Genomic DNA, 20,263 nt, shown 5'->3' on the forward strand with positions numbered 1-20,263 from the left:
AGCAGTGAAGCGGTGCCAGCAGGAGCCTTCAGGAGAATGGTGATGCTGCTCCACACTCTGGGGGAGACTGGGAGCATGACTTGAGTCACATAGACCAGGATTCATATCCCAGCTCTGTCTCTCACCAACAGCCTGACCTCAGGCGTCTTTCTTCTGTAATTCTAGATATCTGTAAAATAGAGATGAGAATGCATGTTTCACCATGTTACATAATTATGTACGGGGGTGGGGGGAGTATTAGTGCCTACCTTATAATGGGCTCTCAATAGCAAGTCATTTTCTTCAGCTCTCCTTTACCTGTTACTTATAGCCCCACGCAAGCTCTTTCCTATTAGCCCAATTCTGCCTGATGCTCAAGTTCCATCTAAGGCTCAAAATCAGGACCCCAGATTATAGGTAACTAAAATTGAAGAAATAAACTCAAGTGGGACAGCTCTTCAGCTCATCCCTAGCATGCAGTAATACGTTGAATAGACTGGTCTCCTAGAGCAGTAGTGTCACTCATGTTCTGTAACATCCTTGAGAACCATTAGAACCGGGACAATGTCTATGGGTTTTCTCATGGGGCTCCATGCAGTTTCTGTGGCAGCTCTAGTCCAACCCCTTCATTTTTTGAATGCTCCCAAGTATTATTTCTAAGTATTTTTAAAGAAAGAATATTATATTCAATAGTTTTCCTTATTAAAGAGAGTCCCAAATTAGGTTAATAAAGTGATTTGTTACTCCTACTTGAAAAAAAAATCCTGAAGCTTCAGCCTTTAGGTGTGTAGCAAGTGTTTTTATTTTTAAATTTGTTTTAGTAATGATTAAAAATAATATCTTGATTCTCAGGAAGGTTTATAATGTTTTAGGCCTTTTTAGTAGCAGTCTTGTTCTTCACTAACATCTACTTTTTAGGTTATAAACATCTGTGTAAGCAGTTGGCCTACTGCAGGACTCTGGAGAACTTTGAGTTCTGATAACTAACTGAAATATTTTTACTTTTGTTTCAGCATCATTATTTGTATAATGTAAGGTTTTACTGTTTCAGCTGTGCTGTGGATTTCCATGGGCACCTGTGGGCTGACCTGGGGGTTGGATAACTTTTTAAATATTATTTCACAGACCAGGTACAGTTACCAAAGATTGGCCCATATATCAGCTTTAGGATAGGAAGTCCTTTGTGATTACATGCTGTCTCCAGGCTGTCGGGGCTGGTCTGCTCTATATCTCTGCTAGAGCGACTTCGGAACTGGGAGATGATGATCAACTGAAAGATAAAGGATAAAGTTTCTCTTCTTTTTTCTCTCAAAACATTACTGCTATCACTTGGTTGGTAGTGTCTTTGAAGGGATTTATTTAAGCAGTCTACTTCCCCAACCTGCTGTCCCTTTTCCTATAGAAAGGAATACATTAGAGAACTTTATTATCTGAAAAAAAATATCAGGGAAGAACATTTACATCATTGCTGCAGCTTGAACGATGTATTCTCATTTTCATTTTTTTTAAGTGAGAGGAGGGGAGATAGACCGACTCCCACGTATGCCCCGACCAGGATCCACCCAGCAACCCCCGACTGGGGCCAACTCTCGAATCAACCGGGCTGTCCTCAGTGCCCAGGGCTGATGCTCTAAACCAGTCGAGCCACTGGCTGCAACAGGGGAACAGAAAGAGAAGTGAGGGGAGAGATGCAGATGGTTGCTTCTCATGTGTGCCCTGACTGGGGATCGAACCTGGGCCAATGTTCTATCCACAGAGCCAACCAGCCAGGTCCTATTCTTATTTTATTTTATAACTGGGTGAGCTCTTATCAAAAACAATCTCAAGGATAAGTTTAATATATTTTTTGCATCATTTATTTCCACAAATCAGTAGGCCATCAACTCAAGTAGAAATATTTGTTATTCAGAATTTTATTGTAGTATTTATAGTTAAATAATTTCATTTTTATAGCAATTTTCTTCTTGAAATGAAAATAAAATGTTGCATGATTTTATAATAGTCCACTGGGCAGAGCAAAAACTATGGCTCAGACTTAAAGAAAGATACTTCATGTTCTATTTTAGATTTATATTGTATATAAAAGGTGCCTCAAATGGAAAAAATTTAGTAGTATAATGCAATTGTAAGAGGCAGCTTGCCGCATAGAATCACTTGGGAGATGTGATTGAATATGGTTAGGCATTATGGAAGGACTATATGTGGAGAGAGACTCCAGAAGTGCAGAAAGAATAGCATCTTCTGTCAGGGATGTTACATTGAAGCTGGGCTGGTAAAAAAAACTACTCTAGAATTCTTAGAGCTTGGAAACCCATTCTAAACCCTGAAAGTTAGTTGATCAAAAATCTTAGGAGCTTGGTAATTTGCCTGACAAATTTGTCCATGGGTCTGAAACAAGATTAGCTGCATCTCCTATGCCAGTAGTGGCATGGTTTCATGTCGGGGATTCCAAGCAAAGCACAAGTACTGTTCTGTTTGCTATTAGTATAGCACTGTGCCTAACTGGGGTTGGAGAACCAGGAAGTCAGGAACAGATGGCAGAAATTAGATACAGGATAGACTTAGCAAGAAGTATATGGCCAGAGTCAGACACAAGGACACTGCTTTGAGATCTACTAGTTATGAGTCCAGAGAGCATAAGAGTCAAAACTGACTATTCAGTCAGTAATTAAGAGCAGACAGGAATGAAGAGGTGATGTCTGGCCCAGGCCGACTTTCCTTAAGAATCTGCTCTACACCTGTGGGTATATTCCAAGCACCGTATGAATGGGCTGCCTGGATACACCTCACTTTTTATTATTTAATCTAGATTTTTGTCCCATTTCTCCTGCTTCATACTTCTCTATTTCTTTTAGTTGCACCCTTTTCTTTTCTTTAGAAGTTTAATCCTTCCTGGCTACTACTTTGGCTCCAGCAGGCTGTAGCTCTGCCTCTCTTTCTTGGCAGCGATTTTCTTCCCTAATTCCCCAGGCCCTGGGTCCACCCCTACTGATGTCATTTCCACCTGGTTCACATTGACCTTGCTGGCTGGCCCAGGATGGTGGGGACCCTCTACCTTTGCTTTGGAGAAGTGTGTGTTAACTCTATTTAAGTTTGGCCTGTATTGTGCTGCTGAGGGAAACTGCTGCCCTGGAGCCTGACTGGCAAACTGCTCAGCCAGCCAAGAAACCAGAAACAGAACGCATCTGCGACCCTTTCTTCTCAACACTTCCCGATCAGCCTCTTTGCACTTGTGCTCCCAGCATCCTCTGGAGTGAGGCCTGATTGCTGCTGCTTTGGGCAGCTTCTTAATAGGAGTGTTCATAGAATTAAAAGGCCCATCTTCTTTTCTCATTCATAGCACCACACTCTTTATAACTGATGCCAGAAAAAGATCAATTACCATACTTGCTCAAATATCAGATATATTTTTATTTCCCAGTTATTCCTCAGAAAAGAGCTAATTGCCTTTATTTGAGTCTTTGATTTACTTTTAGATTATCAGGCATTATTTAAAATATAAAAATATGAAGTACTATTTGAAGAAAACATAATAGCCTAAATTTACCCCAGTCAGTGCTAGTTTGGAGCGTGAGAGGAGCTGAAAAGGTTTTATCAGAAGTAGGGGCCCCATGAGGCTAATGAAACTGAAGCTCAGGGTTGCACACTTGCCTGGGCTTCTACAGATGCTGGGAGTTGTAAAATGTTCCAAGCTGAGAGAGGGAACAGGTCATAGTCAGAAAGCATTTCTATGTAAACATTTTAGTTCAAGTGATCTCAGAGAAAGGAACTTGAATCACTAAGTCTCCAATATTTTATGGTTATTTCTTTTCACATTCTCAATAAATATTTACTTTTATCCCTAATTTTGCATTTCTAAATTTGTATTCTTATTCTTAGAGAGGACCACCTGCATTGTATATGCAGCAGGCCACACAAAATCTGGATTTGTGTGGGTTTTACTAAATGAGCTACCTGGGTGTTTTGCTGGTACCGTAAATGGTTCCCTACATTTAGTGACACATTTATACGAGTGGACAAACATGAGGTAGAATCTGAAGAATCCCAAATAATTCTAAAATCAATGCTTTGATGGCTTTTTAGAAGAGAAATAGAATTTCCTGGCAGCCAACATATTTCAGAGTTAGTATTGATGAATGCTATAAAACTGGAACTCAGATCCTAATGTCAATTCAGTTCAGTTCAGTTCAGTTCAAGTCAGCAAGCCTTTGTAGAATGCCTACTGTGTGTGAGGAAATTTAGGGCCAGGCTCTTCCTTTCAGATAGTTTAAATTCAGTTTAAGAGTCATCTGAAATTAACTACCTTAACAGTGAAGTATTTTTAGTTCCTTGGAGCTTTAATAACAGTTTTCTTTTCTGAAATTGGAGCCAACATAATAAATATGATTAAATACCAAGAAACAACATGATAAACTCTCAGCAGCAGTCCTTCGATGTTCTCTGAAATGGAGACTTGTCAGTCTGCCAGTGCTGGGAGTTGTAGTGCAGAGGATATAAAATGAAAAATGTCATTTATCTTTTTTTGTAGATAATTTCATACATTATGGTCATGGGTGACTTTGAGGTAGCTATTTTTCAAACCAAGAAACCCTATATTGAAAACAAACTATTTCATGTTCATCATTTCATCATTTTCTTAAAATGTGTCATTAAACCAGTATCAAGTACTTGTATTTAGGAAATATCATAGAATTCCCCTAAAACAAGTTAATGTATAATGTCTGCACTATAAATGTTTTAAGGGAAAATAAATGTTTCAAAGGAAAATGAGCTCAGAGGAGAAGAGAGACCCACGTTGGGGGCATGCTATGTTAGAAAGCCTGTACTGTCCTCTCAGTGATACCCTGAGTGTGCCGAGCACACGCCTCATCTTGGGCCGTCGCAGTTGCTGTGCTTCTGCCTGGAAGGCTTTCCTTCAGATAACCCCACCGATTAGCTTCTCACTGCGTGCAGGGCTCTGACCTCCCTGTTTCAAGAAGCGCCTACAGCGATTCCATTTTCCCTCTACTGGTCAGGAGCATTCTTCACTATCTGACTATGGCCACTGAAGAGATTTGAAGAAATTCTTTGATGAATCCTTTGCTATCTGAACTTTACTACTTGCTTTTTGAAATTCAGGAATTGAAAATAGTTTTAAAATATTTCTTGCTATTTGATTAGGATATCTGAATCAGAAACCAAATCATTTTGTACAGTAAGGGATACTTGTTTTCTTCATAGCAGTTTTTACTCTAATTTGTTTGTCTTTCTGTCTGTCTGTCTCCTATACTAAAATGTTAGTTTCATGGTGGCTGGAACCTTATTTGTTCACTTCTCTGTCCCAATGACCTGTAACAGTGCCTGGCACCTAATCAAATATGAATAAATATGTGTTGCATACATGTGTTAGTACATGAGTTAATCCATTTGAGCCAATATCATCTAACTTTTAATTTTAAAAATATATGCTTATATTCAAAAGACTTATTTCATATTATTACATTTTAAGAAGCAAGATATGGGATAATATATACACAGTGTGATTTTCACTTACGTTAAAAAAAGTATTGAACCTTTGCATGTGTTCATTTATTCATTCCGTCCTTGAATGAAAAGTTATTAAACATCTCCAGTGTGTTCATTCTGTGCCGGGCATTCTAACTCACTGATAGTTTCATGAGAAGACAGATCGTGAAACAATAGTAAATGAATGTGACCGTTTCCCTTCATCACTGCTAGAGATTTTTGTTTAGTTTCTCACATTTACTAACCTTTTTTTCTTTGCACAGGTTATTTCATTATGTGCTTAATATGTGTCTGTCTCCCTCTATATAATAAATTCTGTGAGGCTAGGGACCATGATACCATTTAATTATCAATACCTAACTCAATGCATAATATATAGTAAGTACTCAACATTTATTGAGTGAGTGAATGAATGAATGAATGAATGAATGAATAAATGAATAGGAGAAGTATATAGTAGGAACACCATATCTAATCTAATGGAAGTTAGGAGAAATAAATTTCAAGCTAGGATCTGGAGAACGAGGAGGAATTAGCAAATGAAGAAGATCAAGCAGAGTGTTCTGGAGCTTAAACTGTGACTTTATCTTAACACCAATTGAAGAGTTTTAAGCAAAAAACCCCACAAAAACAAACACTGGCATTATCAACTTGCATTTTATTAGATGGACCATTTTTCACTGGTGTTAGGAACAGACTGGATGAGCAATGCTGGAACAGAGAGATTGGTTCAAAGACTTCGCTGCAGTTGGTTGTGACCTCCATTAGGTTCTTGGCAGTGAGGAGGATACATTTGAGAGAGTTTTAGAAGGCAGAATAAGTGACTAGGACAGTGAGGGAAAGGAAAGAAATAAATTGGCAACTGAGGGGATCTTAGCACCCTCCTTTCACTGGGACTGGGGACTCAGAGGGAGGTCCTTCTGAAGAGAAAAGAGCCTGAGGTGCCCTTGAGACCTGTCCAATTGAGGCTGAACATTAAGGACTTGGTTATATAGCTGAACTTTCTAGATGTAGATACTTAGACAAATGCCTAGAAACAAATAATCAAAATATTGTAGTATTGAAACTCTAGTTATATCTCTAAAATTTTCTTATGTTTAAGTTTTGGTTTTCATTATTTTTATGTTTTATAAAAGAAAAATAATAAACTTTAAAAAATTCTATTAGGATCTGCCATAGAAAATGCTGGGGCTCTCATGCAAAAGACAAAAGCTAAGGCTTTCTGTTTTTGGGGGTTTTTTTGTGTGTGTGACAGAGACAGAAGGAGACAGAGAGAGGGACAGATAGAGACAAACAGACAGGAAGGGAGAGAGACGAGAAGCATCAATTCTTCGTTGTGGCACCTTAGTTGTTCATTGATAGTTTTCTCACATGTGCCTTGACCAGGGGCTACAGCAGAGTGAGTGGCCCCTTGCTCAAGGCAGTGACCTTAGACTCAAGCTGGTGAGCTTTGCTCAACCTAGATGAGCCTGCGCTCAAGCTGGTGAACTCGGGGCCTCGAAACTGGGTCCTCCACATTCCAGTCCGAAGCTCTATCCACTGTGCCACCGCCTGGTCAGGCAGCTTTCTGGTATTTTTCTTTTTTGTTTAGTTTTTTTAGCATTTTATTTAGAAATAATTTCAAACTTACAGAAATGTTACAAGAATCAAACTCCCATCTTTATACCCTCTACCCAGATTCACTAATTTTTAACATTTTGCTATATTTGTATTATCATTCTCTCATTTCTTTTTACACATACTTTTATTATTAATTTTCTTTTTAAAAAAATTATTTAGAAAATTAAATTTAACAGGGTGACATTGATCCACCAGAGTACATAGGTTTACTGGTAAACATTTCTACAGCATTTGAACTGTTGATTATGTTGTATGCCTATCACCCAAAGTCAAATCATTTTCTTCCCTCCTTCACTCCCTCCCTCTCTCCCTCCCTCCCTCCCTCCCTCCCTCCCTTCCTTCCTTCCTTTGGCTTTCTTAGGTAAAATATGGCTGTTCCCAAAGAAAAATAATTGGTCCTGAGTAGAAGCCTATTGTAAAATTGGTTCATCATTAGCATATGTGGATAGTGGGAGAGGAGGGCATCATTTGGAAATTTAACCTTATCATTCATATATCTATCCTTGGCACAGTCCCTGGCTTTTAATAATGGCTCTAGTGAAAACTATTATTTTATATTTGTTATTAATACATTTATTTTTATTGCAGTTATTATAAAATGATGTTTTTTCCATCATCTTGATTTTTAGGTAGACTGGGGTCACCTGGACTATTTAGTCGTTGACATGCCACCAGGAACCGGAGATGTGCAGTTGTCAGTCTCACAGAATATTCCCATTTCAGGTAAATCTTAACGTTTAAAGTAGTTTGTGCTATCTTTGGTGGTTTGCTGTTGCCATACAGAAAAACAAACTTTGTGACAGGAAAACATAATCATTTATAAATTTTCCTTTACAGATCAGATTCATAAATTGAATTTTCGAACTATTATTAGAATGATTACATTTTCAAAAACATAAAGTTGAAGAGGTGGTGATGTAAATCTGTATTCTAGAAAAGCAAAAGCAATAGCATTAAATTTTATTTAGGTAGGACTACTGTGTGGACTCACAGCTGTCCAGCACTTACAGCATAGTGCCTGATACCTGGTGGGCACTAAATAAATATTTATTTCATACACACCCCTAAATAAGAGTAAATATTAGGAAATTTTGGCTTTTGGTAAGTGTAACTATGGGAAATTTTTATATTCTGCTAATTATGTAATGTTAAAGTCAGAGCAATAAACATACCAGCTTACTTCAAATATACAATGCTTCATTACAGTTGGGTATTTTTTTTTATGATATGGAATTTCAGTATTCACAGTTAGCTTTTTATGTTAAACCTGTTTCTAAGGACTTTCCTAGATTCCACTGAAGAAATATTTGTAAATCTCTCTTATTTATAAGGACTTTTGGGAAATACTTAAATATCTTTGCAAATCAGTTATTTATTGGTAATAAATAACCAAGATGTATCACTGACATTTAATCATCAAAAGGTTGAGAATCTATGTTTTGATAAAATATAATGTTGTTTAGAAATATCAATAGCATGTGAACATGGATATTTTTAATGTTTAAATATATTTGCAAACTAATGGCTTCTGAGAATTTCTTCAGTGAGGCAAACTATAAAATATGAGATGGGAGTAAAGTGAAGTAACAGGAAAGTCATTCTTCCTCTTTATAATCAGCATACTCCAGTAAGTATACTCTAGTATGCTGATTATATATATAGCCTGCATTTTCTTTTTTTAAAGTAGCTTTGAGACTTGTATATTTCTCAACCTTAATAATACTCACTAAATGTTTATTGACTAAAATATGTTCCTGACACCTTGAAATACCTATTGCAGGTATCTAAAATGCTTACATTATTTGTGTTGATAATGCATTGATAAAATTGGACTAAATTATCATTTATTTCCTGAGTTGTGACTTGGTACCGTGAAAAAGTTTAATTTGCTTCACACAGATAAACGGAAGTCCCTAAGCAGCCTCCTTTGTTTATTCAGATAAAAGCTCCCCTGTTTGAACAGGAGTTATGATTGTATTATCCCGTTTTAATTTGTGCTTAGCCTCTCAAACCAACAACATGTATATTGGGGTTAAGATTTGCTTCTCCTTTGAGGATTTCTTTCTTATATCCTAAAATTTAACCAGTATGTTTTCTTATTCCTTTCATCTGGTGAAGAGTCTGTTTATTATAGGTGATTAATATTATATGAGAATAAAAAGCAGTATTTTTTTTTACTGTAGTAAAATATATAGTAACAGTTGAGTAGCATTAAATACATTCACATTATTATGCTCCATCACCACCATCCATCTCCTGAAGTCTCATATCTTCCCAAACTGAAACTGTGTACCCATTAAACAATAACTCTCAATTCCTCCTCCCCACAGCACCTGGTAACCACCATCCTCCTTTCAGAGACAGTCTATATCAAGATAAGGGAATGAGGAAATTGTATGAAGAAAATATTAATTTAAAATATTGCATTAAACAAAAACCTAACATAGGTTTTATGATTTAATAGTAAAATTTTAAACCAACAAATATTTATCCCTATAATGGTAGAGGCTAAGCACTGTAGAGGCTCCAGGATAGTTAAATCTCAGTCCTTCCCCTAGACTGGAGTCCCGGTACTTTTTGTGAGTCTCAGACTCTTTTTGAGAATTTGATGAAAAAATGGATTTTCTTCAGGAAAATGTATTTGTACTTACATAAACACTATTTTTATGTATAATTTTAGGTGGTTGACAATCCACAGGTTAAAAGGCCCAGCATTAGGAGACAGAACAGGGTTAAGGGCAGGAGAGGTAGTGACTGATAAGAAAAGAACATAGATAGCTATACTGCAGAGCAGAAGTGCTATATGAGAGCAATGGGGATCAGGAAAGATGAGACCATGGGTTTTAGAGGAATTGTAAAATATTTTACAAGAGACCAGCCTTATAGGATAGGATGGGATAATCCTGGAGGGAAGGGGGGAGGGCGTTGCGGGGAGGGGACAAAGGGAATGTTGAGGGGAATACCGGGAGGGGGGATGCATTTGGGAGGACACTAGAATATGTAAACACAATAAATTAAAATCAATAAAAATAAAATAAAATGTGAATTTTTAAATGTCAGCTAACCAGGAAGTTTGACTTCTCAATCTCTCCTGTTATTCTGACTCTACCAGTCTATTGTTAAGGACATTTTTAGCAGTTGATTGCTGATACTCCTAATTAAGCATTAGTTGGTGTAAATTGATTAAAGGAGACATAATTATTAAAAGTCATGTGGTAGAAAACCTGCTGGCTAATGCTTATCCCTGTCTTGGCCGAAATGCATTAAGCAGATTTGCACAAAGAAATATAATTGTAATATAGTTGGTGAAACTCCCACTGAGCCACAAATTACCTGCTCTTAAAGACCATCATTCAGGGGTTTCACAGAAGAAATCTCTGCTCTGAATGGAAAAATGGATGGGAAACCTACACAAACCAGAAAACATTTAACATTTCTCTAACTTGATGCTCTAATTCTAATGACCCTTCTCCACTGAATGTGAGCAAATCATAGTGGGCCTTCTCTTCAACTCAAGCCTTTAGATACTTTCTAAAAGAGACTCAGTTAACGGCTGCCACCACAGTCACAATAAAATTATCTACCTTGTGAACAACCTGACTCTAATTAATAATGTTGTAGCATATGGGCAGTAATCTGTCTGCTCCTCTCGTCCTCTAACCCAGTGGTCCCCAACCCCTGGGCCGCGGACCGGTACTGGTCTGCAGAGAAAGATAAATAACTTACATTATTTCCATTTTATTTATATTTAAGTCTGAACGATGTTTTATTTTTTTTTAATGACCAGATTCCCTCTGTTACATCCGTCTAAGACTCACTCTTGATGCTTGTCTCGTAAGTTCAACAATTATATTTAAAAATACCACAGTTTTTACGCCGGTCGCATAATTTTATTTTGTGCATTTATCCGTCCCACCCTAAAGGCCAGTCCGTGAAAATATTTTCTGACATTAAACTGGTCCATGGCCCAAAAAAGGTTGGGGACCACTGCTCTAATGAGACACAAACTCCCTACAAGGTATTTCTTAAGAAATCATAAACTGACTGACTCGGTGTAACACTATCACCTAATTAATAAAGTGTTACAATTCTGAAAAAAAAAAGAAAAGAAAAGAATAAGTATGATACAGTATAGAGCATTCAAGGTAGCACCACACCTAGTTTGCTTTGCTTTTTTCTCGGTGGAAGGGGAATAAAACTTCCAGCGTTCGATAATTCTATGATGGAAACTTAAAATATATCTCACTTTCCAAATATGGCTCATTAAAAAGAAATAGGCCCAAGTACTATAAATGCTTTTGAAAATGCACAGACTTACACTTATTTCTGGACTATGAAGTCAAAATGACTGTTTCTAAATGTCCTATAATAAATGTGTATTTTTATAATTTAAAAAAGTAAATAGCACTAATTATTTAAGGATAGTAGATTTCTGTGTAAATTGGTAATGATTGCTTATTATGATATTAATAAACTGCTATTTAATGATAGTCTTCCATATATTTTTATATTTATTTTTTAAGTGAGATTTTTAAAAAGATATTATTTATTGATTTTTAGAGAAGGGGGAGAGAGGGAAAGGAGAAGGGAGGAGCGGGAAGCATCAGCTCATAGTTGCTTTTCATATGTGCCTTGGCCGCACAAGCCCGGGGTTTCGACCGTTAACCTTAGCATTCCAGATTGAGGCTTTATCCACTGCACTACCTTAATTTTTGTATTTAATTATCACAGGTACTATCTCTATTTTCTTAAACCTTTTAAGGATTAAGTACCATATTTTTCCATGTGTAAGACGCACCCTTTTTCAAAAAACCTGGGGTCTAAAACTGGGTGCGTCTTGTACAGTGGTTGTAGTTTGGTTTTTTATACTTGCATTTCCCGCTTTTTCACACTTGTCGTCTTTGCACTTATTTAAGTTTCATACTTGTTGCCGGTATATTACAGTAGGTTACGTTTTGCCATGTTCTGACCAGAAATGGCTCAGAAAAGATTTTTGTACACTGCTGAATTCAAGTTAAAAGTGATCCAGTTTGCAAAAGTGAATGGAAATAGTGCTGCTGAACATAGTATGATCCTCCTCCAACTGAGAAATCAATCCTAGACTGGCTATGGGAAGAAGAAACCCTACTGAAAACATCACAGCAGAAGAAGGCCATGAGAGGTAAGTCAGCAAAATGGCCTGATTTAGAGAAGGAATTGAAGATACGGATTGAAGAGCAAAGGGCAATTGGAATTCCTGTGTCCACAAAGGTGGTTCAGCATGAGGCAAGAAGAATTGCTGATGAAAAAGAAGTTACTAATTCCAAAGGAGGACACAACTGGTGCTTCAGGTTCGTGAAACAGAATGGACTAAGCATGCATACATGCACCAGACTTGCCCAAAAGATGCCTGAAAGCTGTGAGTAGAAGGTCCTTGAATTTCATCATTTTGTCATTCAACGTTAGAAGACACATCAGTTTGAGTTGGGACTGATTGCAAATATGGACAAAGTTCCCCTTCAATTTGATGTCCCAAGTAACAGAACTGTTGATAAGAAGGGGGTGAAAACTAACTGTGAAGACAACTGGACATGAAAAGAGCCATTATACAGTTGTTCTAGCTTGTTGTGCCAATGGAACCAAGCTGCCTCCTATGCTGATTTTCAAATGCAAAATAATGCCAAAAGAAGACATTCCTTGAGGAGTGATTGTCCACGTTCATGATAAAGATTGGATGGATCAGGATGGGATGAAGATCTGGTTTGAGAAAGTTTGGCGAAGGAGACCAGGTGAGCTCTTATGCAAACCTGCCCTATTGTTGCTTGATCAGTTCAGGGCACACATAACAAAAAACACAAAGAAGATTCCTGCAGAGCAAGAAACAAAACTTGCAGCCTTACCTGGAGACTTGACATCCCAGCTCCAACCACTTGATGTCAGCATTAACAAACCCTTCAAAGCTGCCATGAAAGATGAATGGAACCAATGAATGATTTGACACCAGCAGGAAGAGTGAAGAAACCAACTATAGAAGTTTGTACCTGGGTGAAAAGATCCTGGGATAATATCAAGATTGAGATCAGTGTCAAGTCATTTAAGAAGTATGGCATTTCAAATGCCATAGATTGAAGTGAGGATGGCACAATGTATGAAGACTGATTCGTCATCAGACACAGATGAGGACAAGCTAATGGATGGAAGTTTTGACAGTGATGAGGAGTTGTATGAATTTTATGATGAATAAAACTTGAGTTCAATAACTTTATGTAATACCTTTTTTTTCAAATTTTGGGCCCCCAAATTAAGGTGCATCTTTTCCTTGGCAGCGTCTTATACATGGAGAAATATAGTAACTTTCCCAAAGTCATGTGGTTGCAGTCAGTCATAACTGAGGTTCATATCAGTTCTGATTGAGTTTATAATTCATACTCTTAATCTTTGGATCGAACTGCCCTCATACAAACCCAACAATAGGCCCTGGCCATTGGCTCTGTGGATAGAGCATTACCCAGTGTGTGGACATCTTGGTTCCATTCCTAGTCAGGGGACACAGGAGAAGTGACTATCTGCTTCTCTCCCCCACCTTTACCCCCTTCTCTCCCTCTTCCCCTCCCACACCCAATGACTCGACTGGTTCAAAAATGGTCCTGGGCACTGAGGATAGCTCCATAGGAGCATGATATCATCAGGCACTGAAAATAGCTCGGTACTCAAGCATTGGCCCCAGACCAGGTTTCCAGGTGGGTCCTGGACAAGTTACATGTGGGAATCTGCCTTATTATCTCCCTTCCTCTCACCTAAAAAACAACAACAATAATATTTGATTCATTGGTTTTACTTATTTTTTGGTTTTTTGTTTTGTTTTGCAGTGAAGGTCTTCCAAGTCTTCTATTAGACAAATTCATAAACAGCTGTAAGCACTGACCCATTGGTTTTCTGAATTTAGCTCTAGTCTGTTTAAACCCACTTAGGTTGAAATTATTCTGATCTAGGTGATCTCTGATAAAAATAAATTTGTCTATGCATATGCCTAAACCTGTGCACCTTTATATGATGAGCACCCAACCAAGGGACTGTATTAGTGTTTACTACAGTGTGTCCGTAAAGTCATGTTGCACTTTTGACCGGTCACAGGAAAGCAACAAAAGATGAGAGAAATTTGATATTTGCACCAAATAAAAGGAAAACCCTCCCAGTTTTTATAGGATGATGTGGCAGCATGTGTGCATGCGCAGATGATGATGTAACACCGTGTATACAGCAGAGCAGCCCACGGCCATACCAGTCGAGATGTGGACAGTACAGAGGAAAGTTCAGTGTGTTCTGTGGCTCGCTAAGTTTGAATTCGTGACCAAAGTGCAATGTGAATATCGGCGCGTTTATAATGAAGCACCACCACATAGGAATAACATTACCCGGTGGGATAAGCAGTTGAAGGAAACCGGCAGTTTGATGGAGAAACCCCGTTCTGGTAGGCCATCAGTCAGTGACGAGTCTGTAGGGGCTATACGGGATAGCTACCTAAGGAGCCCTAAAAAACCTGTGCGTGAGCCCACATCGAACTGCATTGAATAGGTATGAAACTGGGGAAGTTTTCCTTTTATTTGGTGCAGATTTCACATTTCTATCGTCTTTTGTTGCTTTCCTGTGACCGGTCAAAAATGCACCATGACTTTACAAACACACTGTATATTTAGGCTTTTTAAAATTATTTTTCCCCTTGATTTGAGAGAGATAGAGGAAAGGGAAGAGAGAGAGAGAAGCATTAATTCGTTCATTTAATTGTGTATTCATTGATTGCTTCTCATACATGCCCTGACTAGGTGTTGAACCCACAACCTCCGGTGTGCTGGGTTGATCCTTTTTGGGTGGCAAGGGCCTTTTTTTGATTCTTAAGAGATTCCTTTGGGCCTCTTTAACTCATACATTTCAGGAAAAGTCTGGAGGCAGTCTAGAAGCAACCTCCTTTGGCATTTTAGGGTAGAGCCTCAAATGATTCTTGGAAAGACCAAGTTATCTTTGGGTTGATTATACTGGTCTTGGGCATTTGGCTAGTTTTCAGGTACACTGTCTCTCAGTACAGAATTACAGCTGTTAGTTTACTTATTCTGTGAGGTTTTTGTTGTTGTTGTTGTTGTTTTTTATACAGAGACAGAGTCAGAGAGATGGATAGATAGGGACAGACAGACAGGAATGGAGAGAAATGAGAAGCATCAATCATCAGTTTTTTGTTGCGACACCTTAGTTCAGGGATCCCCAAACTTTTTACACAGGGGGCCAGTTCACTGTCTCTCAGACTGTTGGAGGGCCGCCACATACAGTGATCCTCTCACTGACCACCAATGAAAGAGGTGCCCCTTCCGGAAGTGTGGCAGGGGGCCAGATAAATGGCCTCAGGGGGCCGCATGCGGCCTGCGGGCTGTAGTTTGGGGACCCCTGCCTTAGTTGTTCCTTGATTGCTTTCTCATATGTGCCTTGACCGTGGGCCTTCAGCAGACTGAGTAACCTCTTGCTCAAGCCAGCGACCTTGGGTCCAAGCTGGTGAGCTTTTTGCTCAAACCAGATGAGCCTGTACTCAAACTAGCGACCTTGGGGTCTCGAACCTGGGTCCTCTGCATCCTAGTCCGACGCTCTATCCACTGCGCCACCACCTGGTCAGGCTCATACTGTGAGTTTTTATGTTCATATTAAAATTAAAATAAATTAAAAGGCTAGATACTCTACAGTAAAACATGCATTAATTTTATAATTAGGAAAAAATAGCGAAAATAAAAGTATCCTACCAAAAAGGATTTGAGGGGCAGTTGGCAGAGATGCATGTGATTGTTATCTCTGTGTGTGCTTGTTAAAGGCTTAGTTCCTGAGGTTTGCTGTTATTTAGGCCAGTGTCATTTCACAACTAAGATATCTGAGAAAATACCAAATTTAAGCCAGTTTCTAGGACTTAGAGGGAAGAGTACCAAACAAAGAGATGCTGGCCTGGTTTGAATCATGGCTTTTATCAAACTATATTACCTAGAACAACCTGTCAGAAATGTGTCTACTTTTCTAGGCCCAAGTGAATTATCTACTCTAGTTATCTACCTAATTTTTTTTCCCTCTTATCATTGACTTTAGAACTCTTCTTGATACTCTATGTTCTGTTTTTTCTTATAAGCTTTTTAGACTCCCATTTGAGATGCCCTTGATTTTACTTCCCCATCCTTCCCACTAAACTCTTCCACATAACATGGGGCCCCTCCTCCATAACTTTCTGTATTCAGTGCTCCCTCTCACTTCCCTTTACTTTCCAAAGTTATTGCCTTTATATACATTTGACCCTCACTTAGAATGTCTTTCCTCCCTAATCAGTGGGTACTCAAATCCTGCATACCTTTTATTTCAAGTGACTACTCCTTTTATTTCAAATTTCATCTTCCCCAAACCCCCAGTGAGGAATATTCCTCTTTGGAATTCACATAGAATTTTATTTGGACCTTCTCATGTTCTCTGTTCAAAACCTGCATAACTGTGTTATCTTCTGTACCAGATTGTTACTTCCTGAAGGGCCAAGTCTGTTCCATTCATTTTTTTGTACTTCTCACAGTGCCAAACTCAGTGCCTCGCTGTAAGCACTCAAGAAATGTTAAATCAATGAATTTTTTTTATCTGTGTGTATGTATTATCTTCTCAACTAGGCTGCATGCTGCTTGAATGCAAAATTTTTTTCCTATTCACCATAGTATTTCCTAGAGTACACTGGGCAATGGGTTATGCAGTTCATATTGATTGAATAATTGACAAAGCTAGTTGACTAGTTATCACTGTTTATGTGAACAGATTTGTCCCCTGTTATCTTTCTAACCATCCTGCAACTCATTCCTGTGATCTCTCTGACTGTGAGTGCTTTTACTCAGGAGTTTTTTCTATGCATAAGCTAAAGAAAGCATTTATTAAAAATATACATTTTGGCCCTGGCCGGTTGGCTCAGTGGTAGAGCATCGGCCTGGTGTGCAGGAGTCCCGGGTTCGATTCCCGGCCAGGGCACACAGGAGAAGCGCCCATCTGATTCTCCACTCCTCCCCCTCTCCTTCCTCTCTGATCTCTCTTCCCCTCCGGCAGCCAACGCTCCATTGGAGCAAAGTTGGCCCGGGCGCTGAGGATGACTCCATGGCCTCTGCCTCAGGTGCTAGGATGGCTCTGGTTGCAACAGAGCAACACCCCAGATGGGCAGAGCATTGCCCCCTGGTGGGCATTCTGGGTGGATCCTGGTTGGACACATGTGGGAGTCTGTCTGACTGCCTCCCCGTTTCCAACTTCAGGGGAAAAAAAAAGATGTATATATATACATTTTATGTCACTCTCCCTTTGAGAGGAAAATACATAATTTCAGTTTAGATTTATTTATGCTATTCTTTTTCCTATTCTGTACTATATCCTTATGGTCAGTTGATATCTTTTAGTATTAGCTTTGTTTTGGTTTCTGAAATATTTATGTATGTGAGCACTTGCTGCTGTTGGGTTTCATGCAGGCTCTGTGTTGAATTAATAGTGAGAATCACTAGCATTACCCCATTGTGAGATAATAACAAATTCTTTTATTTACTTGCAAGGATGCTTAGCCAGATACCTAGCTCTCTGACTTTTCTTTTTTTAAGATGTTATTTATTGATTGTAGAGAGAAGAGAGAGAGATAATAAAAGCAGGAAGAGGAGTGGGGAGCATCAATTTGTAGTAGTTACTTCTCATATATGCCTTGACCGGGCAAGGCTGGGGTTTCCAACTGGCAACCTCAGCGTTCCAGGTCAATGCTTTATCCACTGTACTACCACAGGTCAGGCTCTCTGGCTTTTTATCCTTACCTGTGGAACACTTGACTATTCCACAGACTTATAAGGGTCAAATGAGAAAATGAGTTTAAGAGCTTCATGTAAATATATGATATTAAAAAAAACCTATTTGAACACTTTAAGAGAGTTTTAGTGGGAGTGGTGTGGTGAATGCTATGAATTAGAAAGAGCCTTTTTTATCAACTTTGCATTTCTCTAAGCCATGTTGAGAATGAAATTAAATGTTTTATATTTGTAAAGAGAAATCCTTTTGGAAAATTTATGGAGATAGAGCTGTACAAATGAAAAGATCCTCTTTCTGAATGCTAATTAACCACTTTTTGTATGTGTTTCATTTTGTTCCATGGGATGGATGACAGGCTCATTATAGGAAGAAACTTCAAAGGAAAAAAATTATCCTCTTATTTGTGTTAAAAGTGTTATGTAGCAACAACAGTTTTAAATGTGTTGACAGCAATATTAGTGGCTAATGTTTTAAGTTTGAGCTTACATGGACTGTTGAATCATCACAGCCTGCAGATTTCCAGTAGTCACAGTAATTGCTGAGGGAAAGGACAAAGGATTGAAAATAACCAATTACAGTGCTGGGATTTGCCCTTGTCTTGTTGAATTTGTCAATGGGAAAAGGCAGAGTTGTCAGTGCTAGTTTTGTTTTATGATTTTTCTCTCTACATTTTATTTGTTGGCGATACAGTTTGCTGAGTTTTTGCTTGTTGTTTGTTTGTTTATTTAGCTTATAAATACAGGGTGGCCCTCGGGTCATGGCATAGTTCTGCTCCTACAGCAGTGACGTAATCCAAATTTTGGTGTAAGTCAAAACACACCCTAGCCTAAGTCACTTACCTATCCTGACACACTTGTAAAATCATAATATAGAACACAAAAACACAACTAAGCCACAGAGAAAGGAAAAGGACAAAAGTATACTGTACTGTACACTGTACTGCAGTAACAGAAAAAATGAGTGATGCCAACTTCCTCACTCAGATGCTGCATTACTGCATATTCTTTTGCCGAGTGCAACCAAAGTAGTGCACCCACGTAGTCAGTAAGCACTACACTAACAGTGTAAGCCGGAACACTCATGACTCAATTATTTTAAAGTTTTTATGGGCCCTGGCCAGTTGGGTCAGTGCTGGAGTGTCGGCCTGGCTTGTGGATGTCGGGTTTGAGTCTCAGTCAGGGCACACAGGAGAAGCAACCATCTGCTTCTCAACCCCTCCCCTTTTTGCTGCTCCTCTCTTTCTTTCTCTCTCTCCTCCTCCTGCAGCCATGGCTTAATTGGTGAGAGTTGGCTCTGGGTACTGAGGATGTTTCTATGGCCTTTTGCCTCAGGTGCTAAGAACAGCTCGGTTGAGGAGCAATGGAGCAACACCCCAGATGGGCAGAGCATCACCCCATAGGGGGCTTGCTATGTGGATCCCGGTCAGGGCACATGCAGGAGTCTGTCTCTGTCTCCTCTCCTTTCAAAAAAAAAATGTTTTTGTGGGAGTAAGTGCTGTAAACTGGAAACAGTATGTAGAGACTGTCCTAACCCAAGGACTCCCTGTGGCTGTTGTCTTATACTGAATTGGGTAGATCCCAGGGTTTACTTTTGATTTTCTTTTTCTTATGTATAGTGATGAACTCTTGGGAATTGCTGAATACTTACCTGCTCTCCCATAAGAGAAGAGGAATAATATTTATTTGAGGAACATTATATGTTCCTTGAAATTTTTGAAAATATATACACTATGCTTGTCTTTGAATTCTAATAGATGTTACATAATATATATATTTCTTCCTTTGCTTCAGCTGAGGTCCTCTGTCTGACTAGCTGAAGACTATCTTAATTTGATTTTAACTACTGGAATTAAGTGAAGAGTTTATGCTTTACATGAATATGAAGCATATTTTCTTTTTCGAGAGACGAGAATTATAGTAAGTTATTTATATTAAGGTGCTATATTAGTCAAGGTCCTGGCAGGTAGAGATGACACACCTTAAAAGGAATGAACAGAACAGAGTTTAATGGACTAGTTACAGAGGGTGGGCAGCCTTGAGGAAACCAACAAGAGGTGGTGAGGTGCGCAGAGACTAATGAGAGCAGGAAGTTGTTACTGCCCTTCTGCCTGAAGGGCAAGGGAGTGAACTGTGTCAGTGCAACCTGGCAACTCTGGAGCCGTGGACGAGGGCTGCCTGTTGGGATCTGTGGCCACAGAGGTCCACAGGGAAAGCCAGTCTCCTGCGGGCGTGGAGAAGCAGTGTGTGTGGCATGTAATAACACTCCAGCCTTTTTCTCCTCCCTCATCTCACATTCTGCTGATACCTCCTACTGGCAGATCCCTTTTGGAAGCCAGAGGATAAGGACA

General features: G+C 38.9%; 1 protein-coding gene across 2 annotated transcripts in view; it reads left to right on the plus strand.

The window, feature by feature from the left end:
- NUBPL (NUBP iron-sulfur cluster assembly factor, mitochondrial) overlaps window positions 1-20,263 on the plus strand; it is a 260,104-nt gene that overhangs the window by 186,960 nt on the left and 52,881 nt on the right. For both annotated transcript variants that reach the window (XM_066343576.1, XM_066343577.1), the window contains one exon: window positions 7,734-7,827. In XM_066343576.1, the coding sequence (XP_066199673.1) occupies window positions 7,734-7,827 (94 nt within the window). The remainder of the gene's footprint in view (window positions 1-7,733; window positions 7,828-20,263) is intronic.

Source organism: Saccopteryx leptura, chromosome 6 (genome assembly GCF_036850995.1).
Source record: "Saccopteryx leptura isolate mSacLep1 chromosome 6, mSacLep1_pri_phased_curated, whole genome shotgun sequence".
Lineage (NCBI taxonomy): Eukaryota > Metazoa > Chordata > Mammalia > Chiroptera > Emballonuridae > Saccopteryx > Saccopteryx leptura.